This window comes from Mangifera indica, chromosome 7 (genome assembly GCF_011075055.1).
Source record: "Mangifera indica cultivar Alphonso chromosome 7, CATAS_Mindica_2.1, whole genome shotgun sequence".
In the NCBI taxonomy this organism is placed as follows: Eukaryota; Viridiplantae; Streptophyta; class Magnoliopsida; order Sapindales; family Anacardiaceae; genus Mangifera; species Mangifera indica.
Genome location: NC_058143.1, coordinates 12,484,400 through 12,509,562, shown reverse-complemented (window position 1 = coordinate 12,509,562; position 25,163 = coordinate 12,484,400). Strand labels below are relative to the sequence as shown.

The following is a 25,163-nucleotide window of genomic DNA, read 5'->3' as shown; positions in this document are numbered from 1 at the left end:
AAAATGAACTAGAGTCCACCCTCACACTAATCTATCTATGATTAGTTGTCTCGTTATCACAATGATCTCATCTCTCATCTATAAGAGCAAAGAGATAAAGATAAATAATAAAATATATAATAAATTAGAATATCTATATTATATACAAGATATAGATGGATATGTAATCAGATTAGTAAATGAGCCTTGCGACTCGAATGTTGATTTGACTAAAGTTTAAGGATAAAAAAGTTACCACACATCCGTTTTTGCTCTTTTATGCAACCAACATGTCCCTTTTTCTTTTTTTTTGGTTCCTTTTGTTCGGAACAAAAGCGACTTTTTTTAATTAAAAAATATGCAAGTAATTTTGAGTTTCCTAGGAAAAGAGCAATTTAGTGCCCACTAAGCTATAATTTGGTTTTGGTTGATATTGTTTATATGTTTCATCTATTCGGTATGATTTGAGTTTATGTTTAATTCAACATTTGAGCATACACATAAACGATTTTAAATGGATGTAAATTTTTGAGTTACTTTATCTAATTTTAATTAATTGAGATGGGTTACACCTAAGTTTAGAGATATTAATTAAAATAAACATAAAAATTTCCGTTTAAACATTTTTAGATAAATTTTAAATGAATTTATCTTTTTAAACAAATTTAATTTTTATTTGAATAATCCTCCTCTCTACTAATTCTCTTAGATTTAGTATAATTAATATCACATACTAGATTTAAGTTCGGGATGGGTTGAGCCTAGATTTAAGTATTTTAAGCCTTAACAAAGAATTTGCCTGTAATCACAAGGTTTAGACACGTGTTTGTTTACCCTAACAATCTGACATAGTAATACATTTTGAGTGGTTTGCTACAAACTTCATCACAAGGTAAAGCTTGAACCCACCCATAAAAATTGGCTTATGAGGACGGGTTGTCCAAAGTTATGCATCTCACAAATACAAATGAGCTATTCTGTTCTTCTCTGTTTTACTTTCTGCAGTTTTACAAACTTCACCTGTGTATTTCCCTGAACATTTTGGATTTTATGTAATCCTTTCTGTTTTATTTTTTCTTCTTAATCACACCTAGTAGACCAAAACAATGTAGACCAAAAATGAAATTGTACGCCATTATTGATGAAATTCAACAAAACATTTCTATTACAAGATAATAATAGATGCAAAAAGAGAACATAATAAATGCCCAACCACATGTTAACAATTGAGCAAATGGATGAACAGGGCCAACCTTTTGACATTACATTTCCATTCAACAGAGTTTCCCCTTGTACACTTACTTTGAAATGAGCTAGATATTATACATGGAGCAATAACTTCAAATTGCTCCCATTTGTTTGAATCTAACAACCTTAGTTGAGTCAATCAACCTGATTCTTGACTCCTTACTGAGGACTTTTAGTTTCTTCGGTTCTCCGATAATAGCAGCACTTTCTATTCCTGCTATAATCTAAACCCAATATTTGAACATTTATCAGGAGGCCAAACAATAGCAGCAACAATGGTAGCAACATTATAAACAAATTTAAGACTTTCAGCTTTTGCAATACCTTGAAAAATTATCTGGAAAGTTTAAGGAACCTCCATATTAGTAGAAAAATTCAAGTTCCGTATAACCATAAGACTGAAAGCTAATTGTTATCATAACATCATGAACAACATCATGAATAGGATATTGTTAACTAATGGAACAGTAAGTAACAATCAAGAGTCTTTGAGCTCATGAACCACTTTAAATCAAGTGTCTATGAGTGCTGATGAACCACTTTACCTAGTCACTTCATCAAGTAACAAACAAGAGTCTTTGAGTTCACCAACCACTTCATCTAATTTATATTGTTGAATACCAATCAAGAGGCTTTGAGTTCGAAACCACTTTATCTAGTCTATTTCGTGCTTACTCCATTGTAAGGTTAACTCCTTCAAGTATGTCCATACTCACAATATGCTTGAACGAGTTTGAAACGGATCATTTTCTATTATATTAGATGCATAAAAAATTATTTTGATTTCATGATCTTCTGGGAAAATGCATGAACTTTGTTAGTGAAGGCATTCTCAATTCTCGCGAGACAACTTGCCATTCAAACCAATTTGTCATGTTCTTCAATGCCCTTTTTATAGTTCAAATGGCAATAGGTAATCCTTCACATCCTTGCATATATCATTCCAGGTGATTCAATAACATCACCTACACAGGTATGAAAAATCATAAGTTAAAAGGTCACAAAAACATGAAGTTTTTACAAAGTATGTGGAGTAAATTTCAAGACATAGACATAGACATAGTTCATTTATGTCATCGCCTAAATTTAAGGACTATTGGTAGGAATTATACAGGCTTCAATTATATTGGTTTACAACATTCACTAATATATTTCAATTCATTTATAACCATCTGTACCACTTCATAGAGCTAGCAAAAAAGCAACTACATAAATCCTGTAAATAAATATTTCAAAGATTCATCTAACTTCTATCATGAAATATATGAATAGATATCAATTATAAGATGACTAATAGTAGTCAAGTTGCACAGCATCAAAATGGGTTAAATATATATATAAAAAAATTGAAATTTGTGAAATTAATTTTATTACCTGGAGTTTTCCTGAAGATCCTCCAAGCTATAGGAGGAATTCCAACAGTCCTCAGATCTAGATCATTCCAAACATCATCCAAAATTAAGAGTATCTTATTACTCTTAATCAATCTTTCAAGATCTAACTCCTGTGAGCTAGCTCATTGAATCCTTTCTAGATCTGGAGTTTCTGATACCTCTACAAAAACCTTGAGGAGATATTCAATGGCTTTCCTACCAACTTCCTTGGAAAAAGTATTCTTCCCCACTCCACCCATGCCAGAAACTCCAACACTAGAGATATTGACATCTTTCAACGCATAAGAAAGATTTTTCGCTGAAGGTTTTCTGAATTTGAAAGGCCAATAATCCTCAATCAGCTCATCTGCTGCAACCATTTTTTTTTCGGTAAGTCAGGCGATATGATCTGGGAGACTTGCAAAGCTTTAAGAGAAAGAAACTGATATGGAGGAAGCATGAAGTTTCTGGAGAGAATAAAAACAATATAATAATGGTATCACATGGTGGCCATTATTTTATGTAAATACGTGCACCGAACGTGACGACTAATTATTAAAGGTTAATAACAGTAAGGCTAGCCACATCCCCACCTCGTCCCTTCCAATTTTTAAAAAAACTCCCACTCTCAAAATAAAATTATTATTTAATAAAAAAAATTTATTATAAAAAAATTAAAAATCTCACATTCTCTCCACCTAAAGTTTAAAATGTAACAATTTTTTCTTTAGATTTAATTTTTTTTTTAGACTTTTTAACGAGTTTTTCTATTATCATCACCATCACTCTTTTTCTCTTAACACTCTCTCCCTCTTTAATGTTTTTTCTCTCTCCAGACATCATCGATTTCATCCATCATCAAAGAACAATAACAAAATCGAATAAAGAGATTTTGTTCATTGTCGATTTTGTTTATCTTTCATCTATTGTCTTCCTTCGTGTTTTACCCATCGACATTAAGAAATCACTCTGAGATCTCTTAGTTTAGATTTATCAAATCTAAATGAAACTCATCTAGGGTTTTTATCAGAGAGATAAAAAGACAATGATAGCAATCATTTAGAATGAAAAAAGAAAATCGTTGGTGGACGGAGAGTGAACAAAATACCCTTTTTATTCAGTTAAATAACCAAAATTCCTCTCAATTTAAATGAGTATATGGAACAGAATACCCTCAAATTGTTACATTCTTCAACCGACAGATTAAATTATCATTCATGCCATCCCGTAGGTAAATATGCAACCTAAATACATGTACTCAAGTTCACTTCAATATTTTGCTGATACCACTTTCGATATCCAGCAAACTATGAACACTGGGCTCATGTTCTCCATGACCATCAAACACTCCAAAGAAAGTATCATCAGGACTATTTCCAAACGGAGTCTGAATACAACAACTGTCTCGATTGGGTTTTATCAAGAGCATCTGGATAATAACCTCTTTGCGAGAGATAGGAATATCTTAACTCTTACATACCAAACGGAACTTTAACGGTTCTTGAGCCATTGGGAGGAAGAAACTGCGACGAAACCCTTGAGAGTCTCGTAATCTCCAGCTCTGGGTCCCTCAATTGGTTGATTTGATCTACAGTCTTGCCTCCTGAACCGTTTGATGAAGCTAGAGAGAATACTGCAATTTCGTTTGTGGTTCTTGGTGCGAGTCGTCGAAGCTCTTTGATTGAAGCATCTCTTGGCCTGCAAATTTGGCCCATAGAAGCTCTAGAATACACACACTAGAGTGGATTCAAAGTTGAGTTTATTTGAGCTCGATATAAGTTTTATTTGAACAAACCTAAAACTAGTGTGTTCAAACTTAACCTATAATATATTTGAAAGTTGATCACGAACCCAAACCCACGCTAAAAAATATTTGAAAATTGATCATGAGTCTGAACTCAAGTTAAAATATATTTAAAAAAATTTATAAATGATGCTACACAAGCCAAAACAGGGAACTGAATTCAAGTGAATGAGTTTAATGAATTCGAGGCAAATTTGACTTGTCTACACGAACCAGAGCCTTATGTGAGCTAAACACGAATGAGTTATTCTCCAAGTTCAGTGAGCTCTAGCGTAGCCTCATTTAAGCCCTTTTGAAAATGAGTTAAAAACGAGCTTCTCTTGTTTGAATTTGGTTCAATTTGAATTCAATCTTGACACACAACTCATCACTACAAACAAGGGCAAAGGACTATGTCCCACCCAAGTTTTAACTCAAATTCAAAATTACACAAGCGACAATTGAAAAATCTAAACTCCTACTCATAATCCAATTTCTATTAATTTTTTTATTATAAATAAAGATTAAATAGTCATTTTACTGTTAATATTAAAAAGATATAAATTTCATTTTCCTTTCCCTCCTAGATTTTAAAAACTAACAATTTCACCTTACCTAAAGTTTGAAAACTTTGAAAAGTAACATTTTCCCCCCAAACCTAGGGTTTACATATTTTTTCAAACTATAGCCGCCCCCTGAAACTTTTAAAAATTAGCAGTTTCACCTTTACTCTTCAACTTTAGTTTCCAGAATCTCTTTTGACTTTCTCATTCTCCTAACCTGACATGGAAAGGTGGTGCGACGAAGAGAGCCTCTTCGTCACACAGTATGACAAAAAGAAACTCTTCATTACACCACCATAAGACAAAGAGAGTCTCTTTGTCACACCACTGTGAGAAAAAAAGAGACACTATTGTCTACCATTGGCTCAGGTGTCAAAGAACGTCATAGAGGACATTAGAAGAATGTCAAAAGCCAAAGTTGAAGAGTAAAGGTGAAACTACTATTTTTGAAAGTTCTAGGGGATAGCTGCAGTTTGAAAAAATGGAAACCCTAAATTTGAGGGTAAAAATGTTACTTTTTAAAGTTTAAAAACTTTAAGCAAAGATGAAATTATTAATTTTTAAAACCTAGAGAAACAAAGTAATGAATTTTATATTTTTTTAATATTAACAATAAAATGATTATTCAACTTTTACTTCTAATAAAAAAAATTAACAAAAATTAAGTTATTAATAAGAATTCGGGTTTTTTAACTATTACCAATGTAATTTAAATTTAAACTAAAACTTGAGTAGAAAATAGTTGTTTGCCCTTACAAACGATAATAAATGTGCACCAATCCAAAATCAAAAATCATCACTGTAACTTTGTTTGCTTCTACCAAGAAATGAAAACACATGAAACAAAATACAAAAATTGCAGTTGTTAATAAAATGGCCAAAGGACTATTTCCCACCCAAGGTATGCTGCAATCTCAATTTTTCAGCCTTTAACTATGAAAATACTAAACACCTACCCATGAGCAGTTAAAATTAACAGTGGTGAGGGTAAAATCATCATTTTCTCTATAATATTAAAAAATAAACTAAAATATATGTTAATTACTGAAAATCTAAACTTTAATTTAATAATTAATTTTATTATTATTATTATTCTGGGAAGACGACAGTTTCGTCTTCCCTGACGAAGTTCTTTATCTCCTAAGGATTTTTTGATATCGATCGAGAGTCCAAATAGAGGAAAGAGATCGTCGGAAAGAGATGATGCTTTGGGAGAGAGAGGTCATCGGCAATGTCGTCGAAGATTTCAAAACGAAACTCTAGGGTGAAACTGTCATTTTTTAAAACTTACGCTGGGGAAAAATTTTAGTTTTTAAAGTTTAGGGAGACAAAAAAAGATAAAATTTTCAGGGGTTAGGGTTCTGTTAAATTTAACCAGTCATAGATGGGTATTTAATATTTTCATAGTTAAAGGATGAAAACTTGAGATTGTAGCATATCTTGGGTGGGAAATAGTCGTTTGGCCTAATAAAATTGGAATCCGATTGCGATACATTGTTTCAAAAAAACCGTTAAACTAAAATAATAATAAAATCAAGTCCAAAAGCCTTTCCCACCCAAGGATTGATATAGTCCCACTTCTTATATGTTAATTACTGGAAATCTAAACTTTAATTTAATAATTAATTTTATTATGCTTATTAAGGGTAAAATTATTATTTAAAAATTTTATTTAAATTAATATTTTTTTATTTTTCTTAAGTTTTCAAATTTTTATTTTTATCTTCTAATCGTTTTTGTTTGACAAAAACTCAATGTTGAGTCTTAATCAAACAAAGACTAGTCATCTTCGTCTGATTAAGACAGTCAGATAGCTAAAGGAGAGTGATTGAGAGGGAGAGAGAAGAGAGGAGGAAGAAATTCAACTGTCGTCTCCGATGAATCGTTATTGTAGAAAAAGAAAAAGAAAATTGGATGAAATTGTAACTATAGATTTGGAGGGAAAAAGTATGATTTTAAACCTAGAAAATATGAGTTTAAAGGATAAAAATTAAAAATTAAAAACTTAAGAATAATAAAAAATATGAGTATAAATAAAATTTTTAAATAACAAATTTATTCATATAATAATAGTAAAATTTAATAAATTAGTAGAAATTTAGATTTTTTTTATAATTACCAGATGGAAAATAGGACTTACATCAAACCTTGCGTGGGACATGGTTATTTGGCATAAAATCAATAAACTACTATTATTATCATCAAGTGGAGCCAATGGGCGAAATACATAAAGTCTGTGATTAAGCAGAAATTAAATTCGTGAAAAAAAAGTAAAATAAACAGAGAAGAGGTTCGCCTGACGTGGAATACTGGAAACGTAGAGAGTGAGAAACGCAAATTGGAGAGCGAAATTGTGGTACTGTGGGCCCGTAATGCGCAAGAAAGAGTGAGAGTAGGAGGGCGGTGATGAAAGCTTGAAGGTCAGCGCGTGAAATAAAAGAGAGTGACATATCGTGGATTGAGGTCTGCCTAGTTTTAGGTGAAGACGCGTGTACACGTGTCGCCGAAAACGAGAAAACACGCAGAAAAAGACACTGAAAACGCGCTGCTCCCATTAAATGCTTTGCCGTGTCCGTTTTAATAAATGAATATTTTATTCGTTTAAAGTGTTTTACAAATCAGACGTGCATTTACCTTATTATCCTTCTCATTAACGATTACTACTAATTTTGACGTCTAACGGGGAAGAATTAAATCTGAACATAAACATACTTAAATTCAATTTGAACACAACATTAGCGATGGCTTAAATTTGGTGCCAATTCAACAAATTGGTCCAAAAAAGGTTCCAAGTAGAACTTAGACGAAAATTTTACTAACCAAATTCGTAACTTAAATTTATAACTCACATTCATAATTTGATTTCATGACTTAATTTTAGAGCTCAAATCACTACAAATTTGATTTCATGACTCAAATTTGATAAAACAAAATATTAGTTGCTACAAATTTAATCGACAAGGGTACATAACTTAATCTTCAAACAAAATGTTAAAAATTATAGTCTAATGTATTTTATACGAAACAAAGAATATCAACCACATTCATGAACCCATGTTACAAATTCAACAACACATAACATCTTCATCTCTTAACAGTTTGCCATCTTCTTTCTCATGTCCTCAAGAAATGGCTGAACTTGAATCCATTGCTTTGGCTGATTCTGTAAAGGCTGATAGACATATGCACAGCAATGCTCCTTCAAGAACTCTAAAGGTTTGCATGGATTTTATGAAATACTTTCTGTTTTTAATTTTTTTTTTTCTTCTTAATCACAACAAGTATACCCAAATAATGTAGACTAGAGATGAAATCACACACCATTATTGATAAAATTCAACAAAACATTTCTATCACAGAAATATAAAAGATTCAAATAGAGAACATAACAAATGCCCATTTATAACAAATAAGGAAATGGATCAACAAAAATGTGAATCTTAACAGAGCATACCATTTGACAATACATTTCCATTCAATAGAGCTTCCCCTTGTACACTTATTTCAAAATAAGCTTGATTTTACGGATGAAGCAATAACTTCAAATTGCTCCCATTTGTTAGGGTCTAACCACCTTAGTTGAATCAATCAAGTGATACCTGGACGCCTTGCCGAGGGCTTTTATTTTCTTCAGTTCTCTAATAATAGCAGCATTTTCCATTCCTGCTATAATCTAAACCCGATATTTGAGGTTTATCAAGAGGCCAAACAACAGCAGCAACAATGGTAGCAACATCATCAACAAATTTAAGACTTTCAACTTTCACATCACCTATTATGTGGAAAGTTTAAGGAGCCTCCTAACCATAAGGCTGAAAGCTAATTGTTATCATAACATCATGTGCAACATCATGGATAGAATATTGTTAACTAATAGAACTGTAAGTCACAATCAAGAGTCGTTGAGCTCATGAACCACTTTCCCTAGTTTGTTTCATTGAGTAACAAACAATAATCTTTGAGTTCACCCACCACTTTATCTCATTTATATTGTCGAATACCAATCAAGAGTCTTTGAGTTCACAACCATTTTATCTAGTCTATTTCGTGCTTACTCTATTGTAAGGTTAACTCCTTCAAGTATATCCATACACACAATATACTTGAACGAGTCCAAAATAGATCATTTTTCATTAGACTAGATGTTCAAATATGTTTTTGATTTCATAATCTTCTGGTAAGATTATGAATTTTGTTGGTGAAGGCATTCTCAATTCTTGCAGGGCAACTTGTTATTCAATCCAGTTTGTCTTGTTCTTTAATGCCCTTGCTATTGTGCAAATGACAATAGATAACCCTCCACATTCCTTGCATACATTTAATATTAAATGTATACCTACACAGGATGTAAAATCATAAGTTAAATGGTCACAAAAACATGAAAGTTCTACGGAGTATGTGAATACAATTTTTAGACATAGACAAAGTTCATTTATGTCATCGCCTAAATTTAAGGACTATTTTTAGGAATTATATAGGGCTTCAACATAAAAAAAAAAAAATACAATTATCACAGAAGTATATTGGTTTATAACATTCACTAATATATTTCCATTCATTTATAACCAATTGTAACACTTTATAGAGCTAGCACAAAAATAATTAAAAAAAAACCTGTAAATAAATATTTCAAAGATTCATCTAACTTCTATCATGAAATATATGAATAGATATCAATTATAGGATGACTTACTCCTAACATCAAAATCAATTAAATATATATAAAAAATTGAAATTTGTTAAATTAATTTTATTACCTGGAGTTTTCCTGAAAAGGCTCCAAACTATAGAAGAAATTCTAAGAGTCTTCAGATCTAGATCATTCCAAACATCATCTGAAATTAAGAGTACTCTAACTCTTAGAATCCCTTTTAGATCTGGAGTTTCTGAAACCTCTACAAAAACCTTGAAGAGGTATTCAATAACTCTCCGATCAACCTTTTCAGAAAAAATATTCTTCCCCACTCCACCCATGCCGGAAACTCCAAGCATGGAGATATTGACATTTTTCAACGATTGAGAAAGATTTTTCTCCGGAGATTTTTTGGATTCGAAAGGCCAATAATCTTCACTTAGCTCCTCTGCTCCATCCATTTCTTTTATCTGGTAAGTCAGGCGACTGGAAGAAACTGATATAAAGGAAGCGTGAAGTTTCTAGAGAGAATAAAAACAATATTAAAATGGTCACTATCACATGGGGGCCATTATTTTTTTCTTCTAAACGCGTCAATAACAATGATATTTGAACTTCTTTTGCACGCAACTACCAAATTTTTTATTTATTTGATTTGGGAGTTATAACATCGGTTATTAAATTTAAAATTTATTATATTTAATATAATTAATTTTAATTTAATATAATAATTTAATCTGAATAAATTTTTTATTATAAAAAATTATTTCAAGTTGTCATTTAATATTAGTTTAAATGATAAATAAAAAATTATATATATAAAAAATATAAATATAAATTTGTTTTAATTATATATTAAAATTAAAATTTTAATTTATTTAATTTAATAATTATTAAACGGATGATTAAATTTAGAGTTTAATTTGTTAAGAAAAAACAATTAGATTAGAACAAAATTCTTTATTATTAAAAAAGAAAACCAATAATATTTTAAGCGGCCGACCTTTAGCATTTTTTTTTGGCCAAACAACCATTTCACCCCCAAGTTTTACAACATTTTAAAGTTATATCTACAGAGTTTGAAAAATCAGAAATCTTACCAATAGGCTAACTTCTATTAAAAAAAGCATGAGTAAAATTATTATTTTATTAATGATATTAAAAAATATATAATTTATCATATTTTTCTTTCCATAATTTTAAAAACTAACAACTTCATCTCTATCTAAAGTTTTTTAACTTTCAAAAGTAATATTTTTCTCTTAAAACCTAGAGATTATTTTCCAGACATTCTCCAACCACTATCTCTGGCAACCGACAACAACACTTCAACCTACTACTCGTCAGCCACTAGAGCTTCACTTTCCAATGAAAGAAGAGGCGATGAAGATACGTCTTTGTAGATTTCAGATGAATCAACGAAGGCGTGTTGATTTGTTTGAATTGACGAAATCTTCATCAATTCCAAAAAAATCGACGAAGATAAGCATCTTTGTCGATTCTTCTGGAATCAACGAAGACCCTTGTCTCCGTTGATTTATCTAGAATTGATGAAGATGAGTCTTTGATACATCATCTAGAAGCTTTGGAGGTGGCCAGTGAGATGGTGGATTGAAGCTCTTTCTTCGATGGTCGAAGATCGTGGTCGGAGAGCCTCTGAAAATAAACCCTAAGTTTTGGGAGAAAGAAGAACGTTACTTTTAAAAGTTAAAAAACTTTAAACAGAGGTTAGTTTTTAAAACTGTAGAGGAAAAACATAATAAATTTTATATTATTTTAATATAATTAATAAAATAACGATTTTACCTTTACTTTTTTTTAAAAAGCAGTTAACCTATAAATGAGACTTCAGATTTTTCACACTTTATAATAGAACTTAATGAATGCATTAAAACTTGGGGGTGACATAGTCGGTTGGCCTTTATTTTTTTATATTTCTAACATTCACCATTTTGCATGTCATATCAAACATGTAAATTGTATTGACAGCATTAAGATCAAATTCATAAGTTAGATCGGCACAATTTAATTAAAAAATAAAATAATTAATTTTTTATAGCTCCACCTAATGGTCATACCAGACACGTCAATTGGGCTGGGTCAAATGGAGGCCAGGCCGGAAGCACGAAAAAAAGTCTGAGCACGACAAAGCCCGGCCCCGTACTGTAGCATGTCGGGCCGGGCCGGGCCCATGGGCTTATTAGGCTGGGCCTTGGGCTTTAATATTAAAACCATGGGCTGGCCCGGACCGGCATGATACTGTTCATATATATATATAATTTTTTTTTAATTTTTTCTTCTGCCAAATGGCAGAAGAAAAAATTAAAAGGCAGAAACTTTTTTTTAAATTTTTTTTAATTAATTTATTTTTTCCTATAAAAACCTATTCAATTTTTCATTTTCACTTTCAATTACAATTACAAATTTCTCAACCTCTCAAACTCTCAATCTCTCAAACTCTCAATCTCAATTATTTATTATATTTTTAATCTCATTTTATTTTAATATTATCATGTTGGCACTGATGATATTATTGAAGATGAATAGATAAATATTATATAGTAGATAAATTTTATTTATGTTTTGTAATTTATACAATATGTAAATTAATTTATTTGTATTTTATTAACAATTTATAATATTTTTTATCATGTAACCACGGTATTTCTCCTCCATAAGTGAGGGATTATAAATAAAATATTCGGGGTACTGTCCTCGATTTTAATAATTGAAAAATAATTTGTGTTTAAAAAATTTAATTAAAACTTTTTTTTAAATATTTAATAAGGCCCGACCCCGCCCATTTAATAAAGCCCGGCTCGACCCATTTAATAAGGCCTGACCTGGCCCATTTAAAGCCCGTTAGTATATGGGCCGGGCTTTGGGCCTTTATATTTTAAAGGGTCGGCCTGGCCCGAAGGCCCATTATTGTTTGGGCCTCTGGCCCGACCCGACCCATTAGCCCAACAGGCCGAGCTGGAATCGGCCCGGCCCGGCCCATTGACGTCTCTGGGTCATACTATAAATCCCTTCTTTTTTTTTTTTTTTGTTTGTTTATGAATTCATTACAAATAAACCCCCAACATTCACAATTTCACATAATGCACTCATTACTCTTTTGGCTCTCTTAGTCCCAATCTTTCTTATCGGTTCTTACACTCTCTATTGTAACACCTCACTTTATAAGTTATGTCATCTAGAGTAGTGCTCCTTAATCTCAAATCTTAAGTATATATCAAAGTAGATAAAACATTTGATCAAAGTTGGTTTAGTTTAAATTATATTTTATTATTAAAAATAAAATATATATAAATAATTATTATATTTGCTTAAATATAATAAAAAATATTAAAATGTTATTTTATTTAAATATCTTCGAATATAATTATTGTAAAATATTTTTTATATTAATTATTATACTAGTTAAAATTGAGGTTATTTTTCTTAAAAAATTACTGTTACTTTGATAAAATTGAACTGAATGGATAACATGCTATGGTGGTCATTTTAAAGGGATATATGATTGTGCGTACCAAGCATGCACAATATAGATGAATTTATAAAAGGCATGTTATCGATGTTTTAGGGATGATTATCCCATTTCAATTAGTGCATTCTTATTCACAGTTGAGAGAACTTTTGAGTGAAGTATTATGATGTTTTGGCAATAGCTTTGATAATCGATTTTCCAACGAGCTTGAGTGGAGAAAAAGAAGGTTATGGACAACAAATCATCTAACTTGGAAGAAACCAATTAGTAGGGATTGATTTGACTTGTTTTTAATTGTTTTATCATTATCAAATTCCAAGGGTGTTGATGCGTTGATCAAGACCATGATGTGATGAAAAACATGTAACTTTTTGCCAGAGTTATACCCAGTTTTTACCATGTATATATTGTTAAATGGTTGTGATGATTTCAAAGTTTATGATAAATCCCTAATGTGAAGACTTAGTTTGTAGTAGTAGTATGATTTGATGATATTGAACAAACGCATATGCATATAAATATATAGATGAACCAAATATGTTTAAGCCATATGTAGAAAATATGTAAACTTATGAATAGTTGTGTAGATTTTATGATATGTTGTATTTAAGCCTTACTTTATGCATGTTAGGATGGTAGAGATGAATGATTGTATGAATACATGTTAGAAATCAATTAGGAGTCAAAGTAAATGTTAAATAAACCCGAATCTTTTTTCCCAAATGTCACCTACAATTATACCAAGATTAGGTACGACTATGACATGCCTATAATAGTTTTGCTTTTATGTCATGTATGATCATAAACGAGAACATGCATGCTTATATATAAAAATCTCATATTTTTACAGGTAACTGACGGATATAGAAAGGGAGATGTATGATCGTACCCTTGATAGTGTATGTTTGCACACTTAAAAAGTAAATAGTAAATTACGTTAAAAATTTAGAGTTAGTCCTAAATGATAGTATGGATCTTTAGGGTACCCAAGAGTACCAAACATGCTTGAGAGAGAGATGACATTAAGGGTATGACTCATAAGCTAGGAAGAAAGGTCACACGAGCCTAAGTTGAGTTATCATCATTTGTTGTTATACCACTTGCTTTTGTATTTTTTTTGCACATAAGAAGTGTTGGAAAATCCAGCCAAATTCTAGAAATTAAATAATTGCAATAAACATACCCAGATTTTGTACTCTTCTGTTTTGAATTAAATGTGATTAGTTAGTATCTACAACACAGTTTGCTATACTTTGTTTATAGATTCTATCAAGTTTCAGCATATTAGAAGGAGCAATGTATTTGACGTTCTTAGGTGGAGAAGAAAAATGTTTGCATTAATAAAAATAACTGCAGCAGGTTTGCGGCATTTTATATACGACCCACTGTCTCTAACCGCCTCTTTAACCTCTCCTCAATTGCCCATGACAGTTAGGCAATTAGGTACGTTGACCTATCATAGGAAGACACAAATCTGATTAAAATAATATAAAATAATATTGTTTTCTCTATATTTTCTCCTCTTTTTCTACTTCAGTTTTTTGCTGAGCTTTTCTTTTTTAGAGTTGACACTCACTCTATTTTCAATCATCTTGTATTTTTTGAAAGAAAAATGAAAATTTTTACCTTTATTTTAATTTGTGTATACATACATATCACTCATTTCAAAATTTAAACAAATATATCATAACAGTAATCTATTTACTCAAAATATCTCTTTTGAAATGACCTATATAGAGATTCTCTCTTTTTCTCTACAACTTTTTTCTCTTTTCTTCTTCAACTTTCAAACGAGAAAAAAATTTCTACAACATGATAAAAATAAATTATTAATAGAAAAAGACATATAATTAAACAATAAAACTCATGAAAAAACTATTATAAAATATCTAATTTGGACACAAAGGAGAGAGAAACGAAAATTGTTAAATTTATTAAGAGAATTAACATCTGTTGCAAATATTTCATAGTAAAATCATCCACATTTAGATCAGTCTTGATTTAAACTTGTATGTTATGAGTTTTCTTTATGAATAATTAAAAATAAAATAAGTATAGTAGATTTATGTTCATTACTTCATGTAAAATTTAATTTTATTATAATTTCATATTGTTAGATTGTTTAATGTTATTATTTCATGTTATTTCTATTGTTTAAAGTTGTTATAATATTGTTTAATGTTGTAGTAATGGTTATAAAATACCAAAATGTAGGCTAGAAAAAATTTCAGACGAAGAGCAGATTGGCGTTAACGCACGCCAACCCCCTAGGACCTAGTGAATTTATTTTTTTTGTTTTCTTTCATTGTACTCAATTTTTTTATTTTTTATGCTTGTTTATTCTAATTTGGTGCTCGTGTGTGTATTATTTTCCTTGTCTTAACAGAGTTACATAAAATTACAAAATTGCCACTGTCATTTTCTTCTATTTTTTATTATCTTGTTTTAATCAATTTTTGTATATCACTTAATAATATGATAGTTTAATGTGTTGTAAATACGTATGCATAAAGTTTGGTTGTATTAGTATTACATTTGGGGCTTAATTTGAAAAAATTGTAAAATAGTGTAATTTGAAGTTTTTATATTTTTTAGATTTAATTTGGTCAAGATGGAAAAAGTTGTATTTAAGATTCGTTATAGAAGCCGATACGTTAAAGGTGATGATAATGTGACAAGATATATTAGTGAGAATGAGGGAGCGTTGTGTATTGACATAAATATTGATTTTGAAGGATTCATTACAAGAATCAGTTATCGTCTAAAACTCGATTGAAGTCAATCAAATGTGCACGTATTTACACTAGGTGATGTGGATTCGATGGAGATTGTAGATGATGATGATGTAAAGTTTTTTATGGTTGTCTCAAAAAGTTCACAAAAATACATAAAACTTTTTATTACTGAGAGTCAAATTGACAAAAGGGACAATCAACAAAGCAAATATATGCATGAGGAAGAAAGAGAAAATCATCTAACAAATGAGCCGGCACTTCCACAAAGTTTTCAAGAGTTTAGTTGAAATTATGGTGTTGATGATGATAATGAGGACGACATGAATAAGAATTATGAAGTAAAAAGTAATGAGGAAGAGGATGATGATGATGACAACGACGAAGAATTCTCAAGGTTTGATGAGAACATGTATGGTGTTTCGAACCAAAACATTGACAAAAGTCAAACTCATGCTTGTAACCGGAGCGCTGAATGTAGCACAAGACATCATGACTTTATGAATATTGAAGTATATCCAAATCACATCTATAATCTAAATCCATTTCAATAGATTTCTGAGTTTATTATTGATGTTAAGAATGTAACTGTTAGTAATCAGACAACACAAAGGGGTAACCATTTACAAGTGATGAGTTTTTATAACTCCAAGGCAGAATTGAGAACATTATTTCGAACATGTCTTAGAGATAAGGAATTCAATGGAAGGTTGGTCACTCTGATAACATACAATATAAGTTTAAATGCGTACACCCACAATGTAAATAACAAGCACGCGCAATGAGAGAACAAGATGAAGACTATTAAGTCTTACGACGTATTGGCAAGATCCACACTTGTCGACGAGATCAAATATTATTGCACCACAAACAAACTGGTGTAAAATCGTTAGGGAACATACTTAAGTCAATGTTTGTAGTTGATCGTATTTATTGACCAAAGAAAATTGTTTCAAATATGAAAGATAAGTACAAAATTGACATTTTACACGCAAGCATGACGTGCCAAAACATATGCAATAAATGCATTACGAAGATCTTCAGAAGAGTCTTTCTGTATATTACGCAAATATTGTCATAATTTGAAGCTTAAGAACCTAGGAACTGTGACACGTATTGATGTCAATTCAAAAAATAGGTATAATTTTTTTTCATGTGTATAAGGCGTTTTATAAGAGGATTCCAACAATTTCACCCCCAGGTGATATACATTGATGTTTCACACTTAAAAAGAAAATATTTTTGGTCTTTTTTCATTGTTGTCACGAAAGATGGGAATAATCAAATTTATCCACTTACATTCGGTATTAGGCACAATGAGAAAATAGATACATGGATGCCCTTTTTCGATATATCTTAACATATGTATTGGTGATTTGTCATATTTGACCATTATTTCTGATTGTCATCATTCAATAATTATGTCGATCACGAACATAATGTCGCATACTCGTCATGGGTTTTGTAGTTACCACATAAAAGGTAACATGCGTTCACAATTAAAAAAACCTAAACATATTGAAGGATTTTTTGGAAAGTTGCTAAGGTATATCACCTCACGGACTTTCAAGTTGCTATGAGTAGAATTGTCAGAGTAAATTCTGCTATAACAGTCTATTTGACTGATATTGGGTATGAAAGATAAGCGCGTGCCCTTTTTAGAGAATGACGATACAATATTATGACGACCAATATTGTTGAGTCCTTCAATGTTTTAACACGAACTGCTCGCGCTTTGTCTATTATCATATTGGTTGAGTTTCTTCAACGCACAATGAAACATTGGTTTTTCCATAAACAAAACATGATTGATTCGTACGACTAAAATTTTAATGATGTTTCTATTTTTTTATCGTATTTATTTTAGTTGTTTTTTGCAAGTGAGAGATCTCACCTGTTAATATCATGCCTAAAGACGAGTTTGCTAGATATGTGTTCAAATCTATCAATATGATTGTTAAACCAATCAATATGCAACAATACGAAATTCATGATTCACGACAACAAGTGTTCATCGTGAATCTTCTATATCGAATGTGTGATTGTGAAAAATTTCAACTTTTTCAAATTCTGTATGCACACGCTACAGTTATAGCAAGATATAATAATTTGTCAGATTGTGTAGACTAGGTCGGTACATATTACCCTACTGAATACGCATGCTACCCAAGCTTTAATCGAATTCATCAAAGCTTGCATTTTCACAATCCAATTGAATTTAATAAATACAACTAATTAAGTAAAATCTGCTAACATATAAATAAACCATAAACACTAAATACTTATTGAGAACCCTTTTTGGACTGTTTTGATGTGAAATTAAATGGTCAATCTCCGGTAAGGTATTCCATAAACATAAGTAAAAAAATGTCATAGTCTCCGCTTCTTACATCTTGTTTTAACACATCACGAACACACTTGTATTGTAATATCGATAAAGTATTTACGGTTGAATTTCCTTTGATGTATAGAAATTATTCGTCTTCATTAGGTGTGTCAGTGTCCTATATGAGATCATTAACTTCTTTACTTTCTCTAAGTTAGTGGTATATTACGCAGAGTTATATACATACAACTTCCAATCGTTGATATCCAATACGCTACACATGCAATATTGATTGTCGATGTTAAGGGGAATGAATATCTGTCAACCAATGAACAAAAATAAGTATCAATAATCAAACATATCGTAAACAACTTATAGTTATACACCACCTTGTGAACACTGCTCTATACACAAAAAAATTCAATTGACTGTTGATGTGAAATGTCATTTATTTGATCTAAGAAAAATGTTGTCCACTCTATATTTGTATCCAACTGTTTAAACTTTTCGTAGCACTGTGGGAGAACTCCAACGAATTGGGTTCAAATAGTCTAGTTACCATCTAAAAGAGATTTATGGAGTATTCTTATGAAAGCTTTGATGTGTTATGTACAAAGATAAATTACAACATAAGTTGAAAGTGATAACTAATATGAACAAATAAAAAAAAAGTACATACCGTGTTTTCCAACCATTACCCTGATGTTACAATTTAGGTCCACCATAGTTTGTGCATATAGGAGATCATTCCAATTGGTCTCTCAAGAAAGACACGTCGAGTTTCATTATCTGACGTACAACGGTACCACAATAAGAACTCTGAGTAGGCCTCAACCAATCGGAGGTTCAAATGACGGTCCTCAAGTATGGGTTGTTTGTTCTTTTTTGTCTTTATTTGATCTGTGAATGGGCTTACCAACTGTTTCCCGTTTCGTAACACACGTCTGAATGCGAACACTTTTTTAGTTGTTGTCGACTTCTGAAAAATTGTTAGTTGATCCTGCACTTGTTGTTAAACATTATCGTCCGATAAGTCGTCCAATTGGAAAAACAAAAAAATTTATATTTATCATTATTTTATAACACAACTAATTCAAATAAAAATTAAGTATGATAGATAATAAATATTGATACTTAATCTTGTTTCAAATAATCTTATCTAACACATATATATAAATTTTGTTTCAAATATTAATACTAAATATTTACATATGTTCTCTCTCTGTAATGCATTAAAAAAAAGTAATATTACAAATTTTCCTCTGGTTTCTCAAAGTTGAAGATAAGGATAATTTAGTTATTTTAACATACAAAGTAATAAAAATGTTTAAAGTATAATATAGATATATACATGATTTCAGATAAGGGAAAAAAATTTAATTTCCCTTTATTTTATCAGTTTGTGTATATGGGTCATGTTGATTGCACTAGAGTGAATCCTGCAGTGTCTACAAGCCCTATGATAATTAGGGGGCTTTATAGGTTGAACTGACTTGCAAGCATAGCAAGAACCTACATATTTTTGTGAAATTTTTGCATTGGGAAATTATAAAAATTAGTCAAAATTAAGAAGGTCTAAGCGAAATTGCCCAAAATATTCAGGTTTAAGCAAAAATGCACAGGTTTTGTGAAATGATGAAACTGCCCCCATATATAAACTCAGCAAATTTCATTAAGAAAATTCAAAATTTCGCACTCTCTCACGACCATCCAGATTTTCACCGATTCTCTTGGTTTTCGACAACCGTAAATGGCAAAGAAGATTAGTATATCTCCCGTAATCTTGTTTGAATCAAGTTATTGCGTATATTATTGAGATTTGATTGAGATTTTACGGTTTGAAATTTTAGGGTTTCGATTTGAACAATGCTTAAAATGTTTCAATTCTTGGTTGTTTTGGTTGAATTGATTGAGGGGTTTTATGTTATACAACGTGTAGATTTGTTTTATGTGAAAATCGGAGGCCGAAAATGACTGCCAAAGAGATTGGCAGTCCGACGTGGGAACAGTGTTTCCCATGTCAAGCACGTGCATCCCACATTCAAAAGACCTTGACCCTTTTTTTGGGGGGTAAATTAGCTTTTTTAAAATATTGGGGTGTCGTGTGAGATCCTTAGCCCACGCTGGGTTTTTTTGTATTTTGTCACGTCAACGTGAGTTTGGCAAAATAACGAAAATGCCCTTATATATAAGGGTAGTTAATTAAAATAAACAAAATTTTAAGCGTTTATACGTTTTTATGCACTCTAGAAAAGTTTTATTAAAATAAGCAAACCGTATTTTTTTTATCTTTTTTACCCTTATGTTGAAAAACCAAGTAAAAATATTTTTTCTGAGAATGTGCTTCGGTTTATGGCGGTTACGATGGTAGCTAGGGATTTTACAGTGAAACTCTAAATATGTCGAATTATGTATATGAATATTTTTGAATGTTTCAAACACTTAAAATGATGTAGTTTCGATGTTAATAGATGTCTGGAAGTGTAGCCATTGAGAGACAAAAGCGCAAAAAATGAACAGTGTCACGCAAAAAATGAACAGTGTCGCGCAAACTGTGAACAGTGTTCACATCGCGCAAACCGCTTGCAAAATCGAGCAAAAATATTGTTCACAAACTATGATATCTACTTTTGCGTGATGTGAACAGTGTTTGCACGATTTGCTCAGTTTGCGCGGCACTGTAAATTTGCGCAGTTTGCGTGACACTGTAAATTTGCGCTATTTTGTCTCTCAACAGGTACACTTCCAGATATCTATAAACATCGAAAGTACATCATTTTAAACGTTTGAAATATTAAAAAACATTTATATACATAATTCGACATATTTAGGGTTTCAGTGTAAAATCCGTAGCCACCATCGTAACCACCATAAACCGACGCACATTCTCAGAAAAAATATTTTTATTTGGTTTTTCAACATAAGGGTAAAAAGGGTAAAAAAAATACAGTTTGTTTATTTTGGTAAAACTTTTCTAGGGTCCCTAAAAACGTATAAATGCTTAAAATTTTGTTTATTTTAATTAGTTACCTTATATATAAACACAACCAAATTACTTATTTCCCACGGTAAATTTCGCGATTTTACTATACATTTCAAAGAAAAATCAAAACTTTCCACGCCACCACGTTCATCTCACGGCCGACCGGATTTTCGTCGATTTTCTTTCTTTTCGGCATCCGCAAATGACAAATAAGGTTAGTATATCTCCCGTAATTTTATTTGAATCAAATTATTGTTCATATTATTGAGATTTGATTAAGATTTTGCGCTTTGAAATTTTAGGGTTTCGATGTTGAACAATGCTTAAAATGTTTCGATTCTTGATTGTTTTGGTTGAATTGATTGAGGGGTTTTATGTTATACAACGTGTAGATTTGTTTTATGTGAAAATCAGAGGCCGAAACAACCAAATTTTGGCCCAAAATGGCAGCCGAAGAGATCGGCACTTCGACGTGGGAACAGTGTTTCCCACGTCAAGTGCGTTCATCCCACGTTCAACAGTGATTGGCCCTTTTTTAAGGGGGTAAATGAGCTTTTTTAAAATATCGGGGGTCGTGTAGATTTCTTAAAACACAGCGGGTTTTTCTGGTATTTGCCATATAATAGTGCACCTGTTTAGAATAGGAGTTTTCATGAGGGGGTAAATTGAGAATTTTCTTATACAAGGTTTCTAATCATGTAGTTTTCGAATTTTATATCAGTTTTTTCTATTCTAGGGTTTTTCAACTTTTAGAATTTGAATTTCACCATTTTACAAGATTCTGACTCGTATTTTTCAAATTTCCAAAGAATTTTTTTATTGTTTTCATTCTAGGGTTTTTCAACTTTTAGAATTCGAATTTCACCGTTTTCTGAGATTCTGACTCGTATTTTTCAGATTCTGAAGGATTTTTTGATTGTTGTCACTCTAGGGTTTTTCAACTTTTAGAATTCGAATTTCAGTTCTATTTTTTCAAATTTTACCGTTTTACGAGATTTCGACTCGTATATTTCAGATTTCTGAAGGATTCTTCGATTGTTACCATTCTATGGTTTTTCAACTTTTAGAACTCGAATTCCAATTCTGTTTTTTCGAATTTCACCGTTTTACGAGATTTTGACTCATATTTCAGATTTTCGAAGAATTTTTCGATTGTTGCCGTTCTAAGATTTTTCAACTTTTAGAATTCGAATTTTATTTTCGTTTTTTCGAATTTTACCGTTTTACAAGATTTTGACTCGTATTTCTCAGATTTCTGAAGGATTTTTCAATTGTTGCCACTCTAGGGTTTTTCAATTTTTAGAATTTGAATTTCAGTTCTGTTTTTTTGAATTTCACCGTTTTACGAGATTTCGACTCGTATTTTTTTATTTCCGAAGGATTTTTCAATTGTTGCCATTATAGGGTTTTTCAACTTTTAGAATTCGAATTCTATTTTCGTTTTTTGGAATTTCACCATTTCAGGATATATCAACTCATATTTTCTTATTTTTGATCGATTTTTCGATTGTTAACATTCTATAGAAATCAAATTTCATTACAGTTTTTCCGAATTTCACCTTTTTTGGCTATATCGACTCGTGTTTGATAGATTTTCTATCGATTTTTCGTTTCTTAACATTGTAGGGTAGTTGAACGTGTAGAATTCGAATTTCAATTTCATTTTTTCGAATTTCAATTTCATTTTTTCGAATTTCACCGTTAATAGACACTTAAATCTTGTTTTTTAAGTTTTGTCATTTCGTTTTTGATTATTTGGTATTTTTCATCTTTTTATGCGTTTCCCACGAATATATTTGTTTACATATTTGTTTTTATGAATGTCTAACGAGTTTTTTATATTGTTACAGGATATTTCTCGCAAAAGGAGACGAGTTGACAATGAGTTGCGAATCCCTGACGAGTCCAAACACTTTCGGGCAGATGCGATATGTCGTGCACAGCGTGTCGCATTATCTCGGGTTACTTTTATATTGACCGTAGATCAGCTACGACTATTTGAGAGGACATGTTTCAGGTATCTCCTTCGTTATCCAAAACCAAATTCTTTGGGATGTTGGTTCATAATTTTCTACTCCGACAGCTACATCGACCCTCTGCCAGAGATGAGTTTTGGTTCAGGGTTAGTGGGGTTGATGTGAGATTTAGCCCGTTTGAGTTTGCGCTGGTGACAGGTCTTTCGTTTAGTCGACGGACTGGTGTTTCTTCCTATATGCCTCGCTCATCCGGTCATAGGATCAGGGATACATACTTTCGAGGTTTTTCGACGGTGCAGTATCACGACTTAGAGCGTGTTTTCTTGTCAAGGCCATGGGGGGATGACGATATTGATGCTGTCAAGATGGTCTTGTTGTATATTCTTCACATTATTTTGTTGGGGAATGATTGACGAAAGAAGGTGTCCACGGATTATTTTCAATTAGTTGATCATTTGAACGGGTTCAATTCCTACCCTGGGGCGTTGCTGTGTGGCAGATGACATATTATTCTATGTCACAGGCGAGTGAGAGAGTATGTTCCGGATGAATGCCTGAAATCCGTAAATACGACCTTTATAGATTTTCTTTCGCATTTTAGATAAGTTTTATATTATTATTTATATCTTTATTCGTCCCCACGGATGTTGAGGTGGCGTACGCGAGACGTCCCTGGTTGGACTCATATACGTCGTATTTTCACTGGTGATCCGGTATGTACTAATTAATTAATAAGTCAATTATTTTGACTTATATATCTTCATCATTAGGAGGATGTCACATTCCCTCTTCGTCCATCATCGATCGAAGAGGGTTTACCGTGGTACGCTGATATTTGTGAGTACACCAGTTTACCCGATGTTGATTCCTCCTCATCTTCTTCGGTTTCGACCACGATTAGAGACGGGGCTTATCCATCCTTAGGACCTTCAGATGTACCCGTCGAGACTTCTGAGACACATGAGGAGTCTATTCAGCCTCTTGTTATGGACCATCCTGGAGTGGAGGACCACCTTAGCGTGGAGGAGCACCCTGGAGTGGAGGACCGCACTACCTATCATGCCACCGAGCAGTGTCCCACATTCATATCATCCATTATTTCTACATCAGATGTTACATTAGCACACTGGGGTGCTACGATTTTACGTGAGATATCGAGTTTCTGCGACGATATCTCTTCTCAGATGTCTCGATTACGTGACAATATCTCTTCCCAAATGACTCGGTTAGAGGATCGTATGACTCGTTTGGAAGACATTGTCACGCGTACATATCTAGCCCCTGTCGCTGAAGTTGTAAAACTACTTCTCATTTATTACTTATATAAAATGTCTACAGTGTTATTATTCTGACAACTATTATTACATTCGTACAGGAGAAGGACGACGTTATTGGGATGACCTCCTCCATTGATGCCGCAATACCATCCCATCAGTCACATGAGATACGTATGTAATATCAAATTTATATTTAATGTCCCAATGTTGTTATTATATTACAATATCGTTATATATAAAATGTCACTGAATAGATTTAATATTACTATTATCTTAGGGTAGTCGACAGGATGGGACACTAGTTGACCCTTCGGTGACTTCACCGATCCGATCTGAGGTATGTCACTTATCATTATAACTTAATTTTTAATATTATTTTGTTATCGATTAATTCATGGTATATATTTGTATAGGGTCTTCGTCATGAAGGCCAACTGATCGGATCTCCTATCGCTTTAGATCGTCCACTGGATGTATGAAAATTATTGTTCATATGATATTTTATATTAAATATCATTAACCATTTTTTCCTTTTGATGCATATAGGGACTCGACATTGATATATCATCGATCGAGGGTTATCTTCAAACACTTTCCCCGAAAGTTCAGGTTATGGGGATTTACGAAATATCATTGATCAATTTGTCTTTAATATTATATTTTTTTAAATGATGTTTTGTCTCTTTTTCAGGACGAGCGACTATGGTTACTTGTTGATATCCCAAGCTCAACCAAAAAACTTGTAGATATTAGTTCACAGAAGGAGGACTTCCAGGAGGATGTTTCTGAGACAATTCACA

The 25,163-nt window shown here is 31.8% G+C and overlaps 1 protein-coding gene and 1 long non-coding RNA gene across 3 annotated transcripts; both read right to left on the bottom strand.

Annotated features, from left to right (window-relative positions):
* Positions 1–1,091: 1,091 nt before the first annotated feature.
* On the bottom strand, positions 1,092–3,183 carry LOC123220876. The gene is made up of 2 exons (XR_006503156.1): positions 2,602–3,183; positions 1,092–2,192 (listed from the first exon to the last, which is right to left on the bottom strand). It is a non-coding gene; the product is annotated as an uncharacterized LOC123220876 (long non-coding RNA).
* Positions 3,184–8,248: 5,065 nt separating this feature from the next.
* Positions 8,249–10,084, bottom strand: LOC123220875. Of its 2 annotated transcripts, none has more exons than XM_044643462.1 (2): positions 9,704–10,084; positions 8,249–8,619 (listed from the first exon to the last, which is right to left on the bottom strand). In XM_044643462.1, the coding sequence occupies exons 1-2, from the start codon at positions 10,038–10,040 to the stop codon at positions 8,585–8,587; spliced, it is 372 nt and encodes a 123-aa protein (XP_044499397.1). In that variant the 5' UTR covers positions 10,041–10,084; the 3' UTR covers positions 8,249–8,584. The 2 variants fall into 2 exon arrangements, with proteins under 2 accessions (XP_044499397.1, XP_044499396.1); XM_044643461.1 differs by having other exon boundaries at positions 8,249–9,282; positions 9,704–10,082.
* Positions 10,085–25,163: the final 15,079 nt, after the last annotated feature.

Excerpts from the sequence above, each read along its gene's own strand:
- LOC123220875 (XM_044643461.1), bottom strand. The coding sequence starts at position 10,040 with ATGGATGGAGCAGAGGAGCTAAGTGAAGATTATTGGCCTTTCGAATCC. Across the intron at positions 9,283-9,703 it reads CCTTTTCAGGAAAACTCCAG|GTATACATTTAATATTAAAT; the intron begins GTAATAAAATTA and ends CATCCTGTGTAG.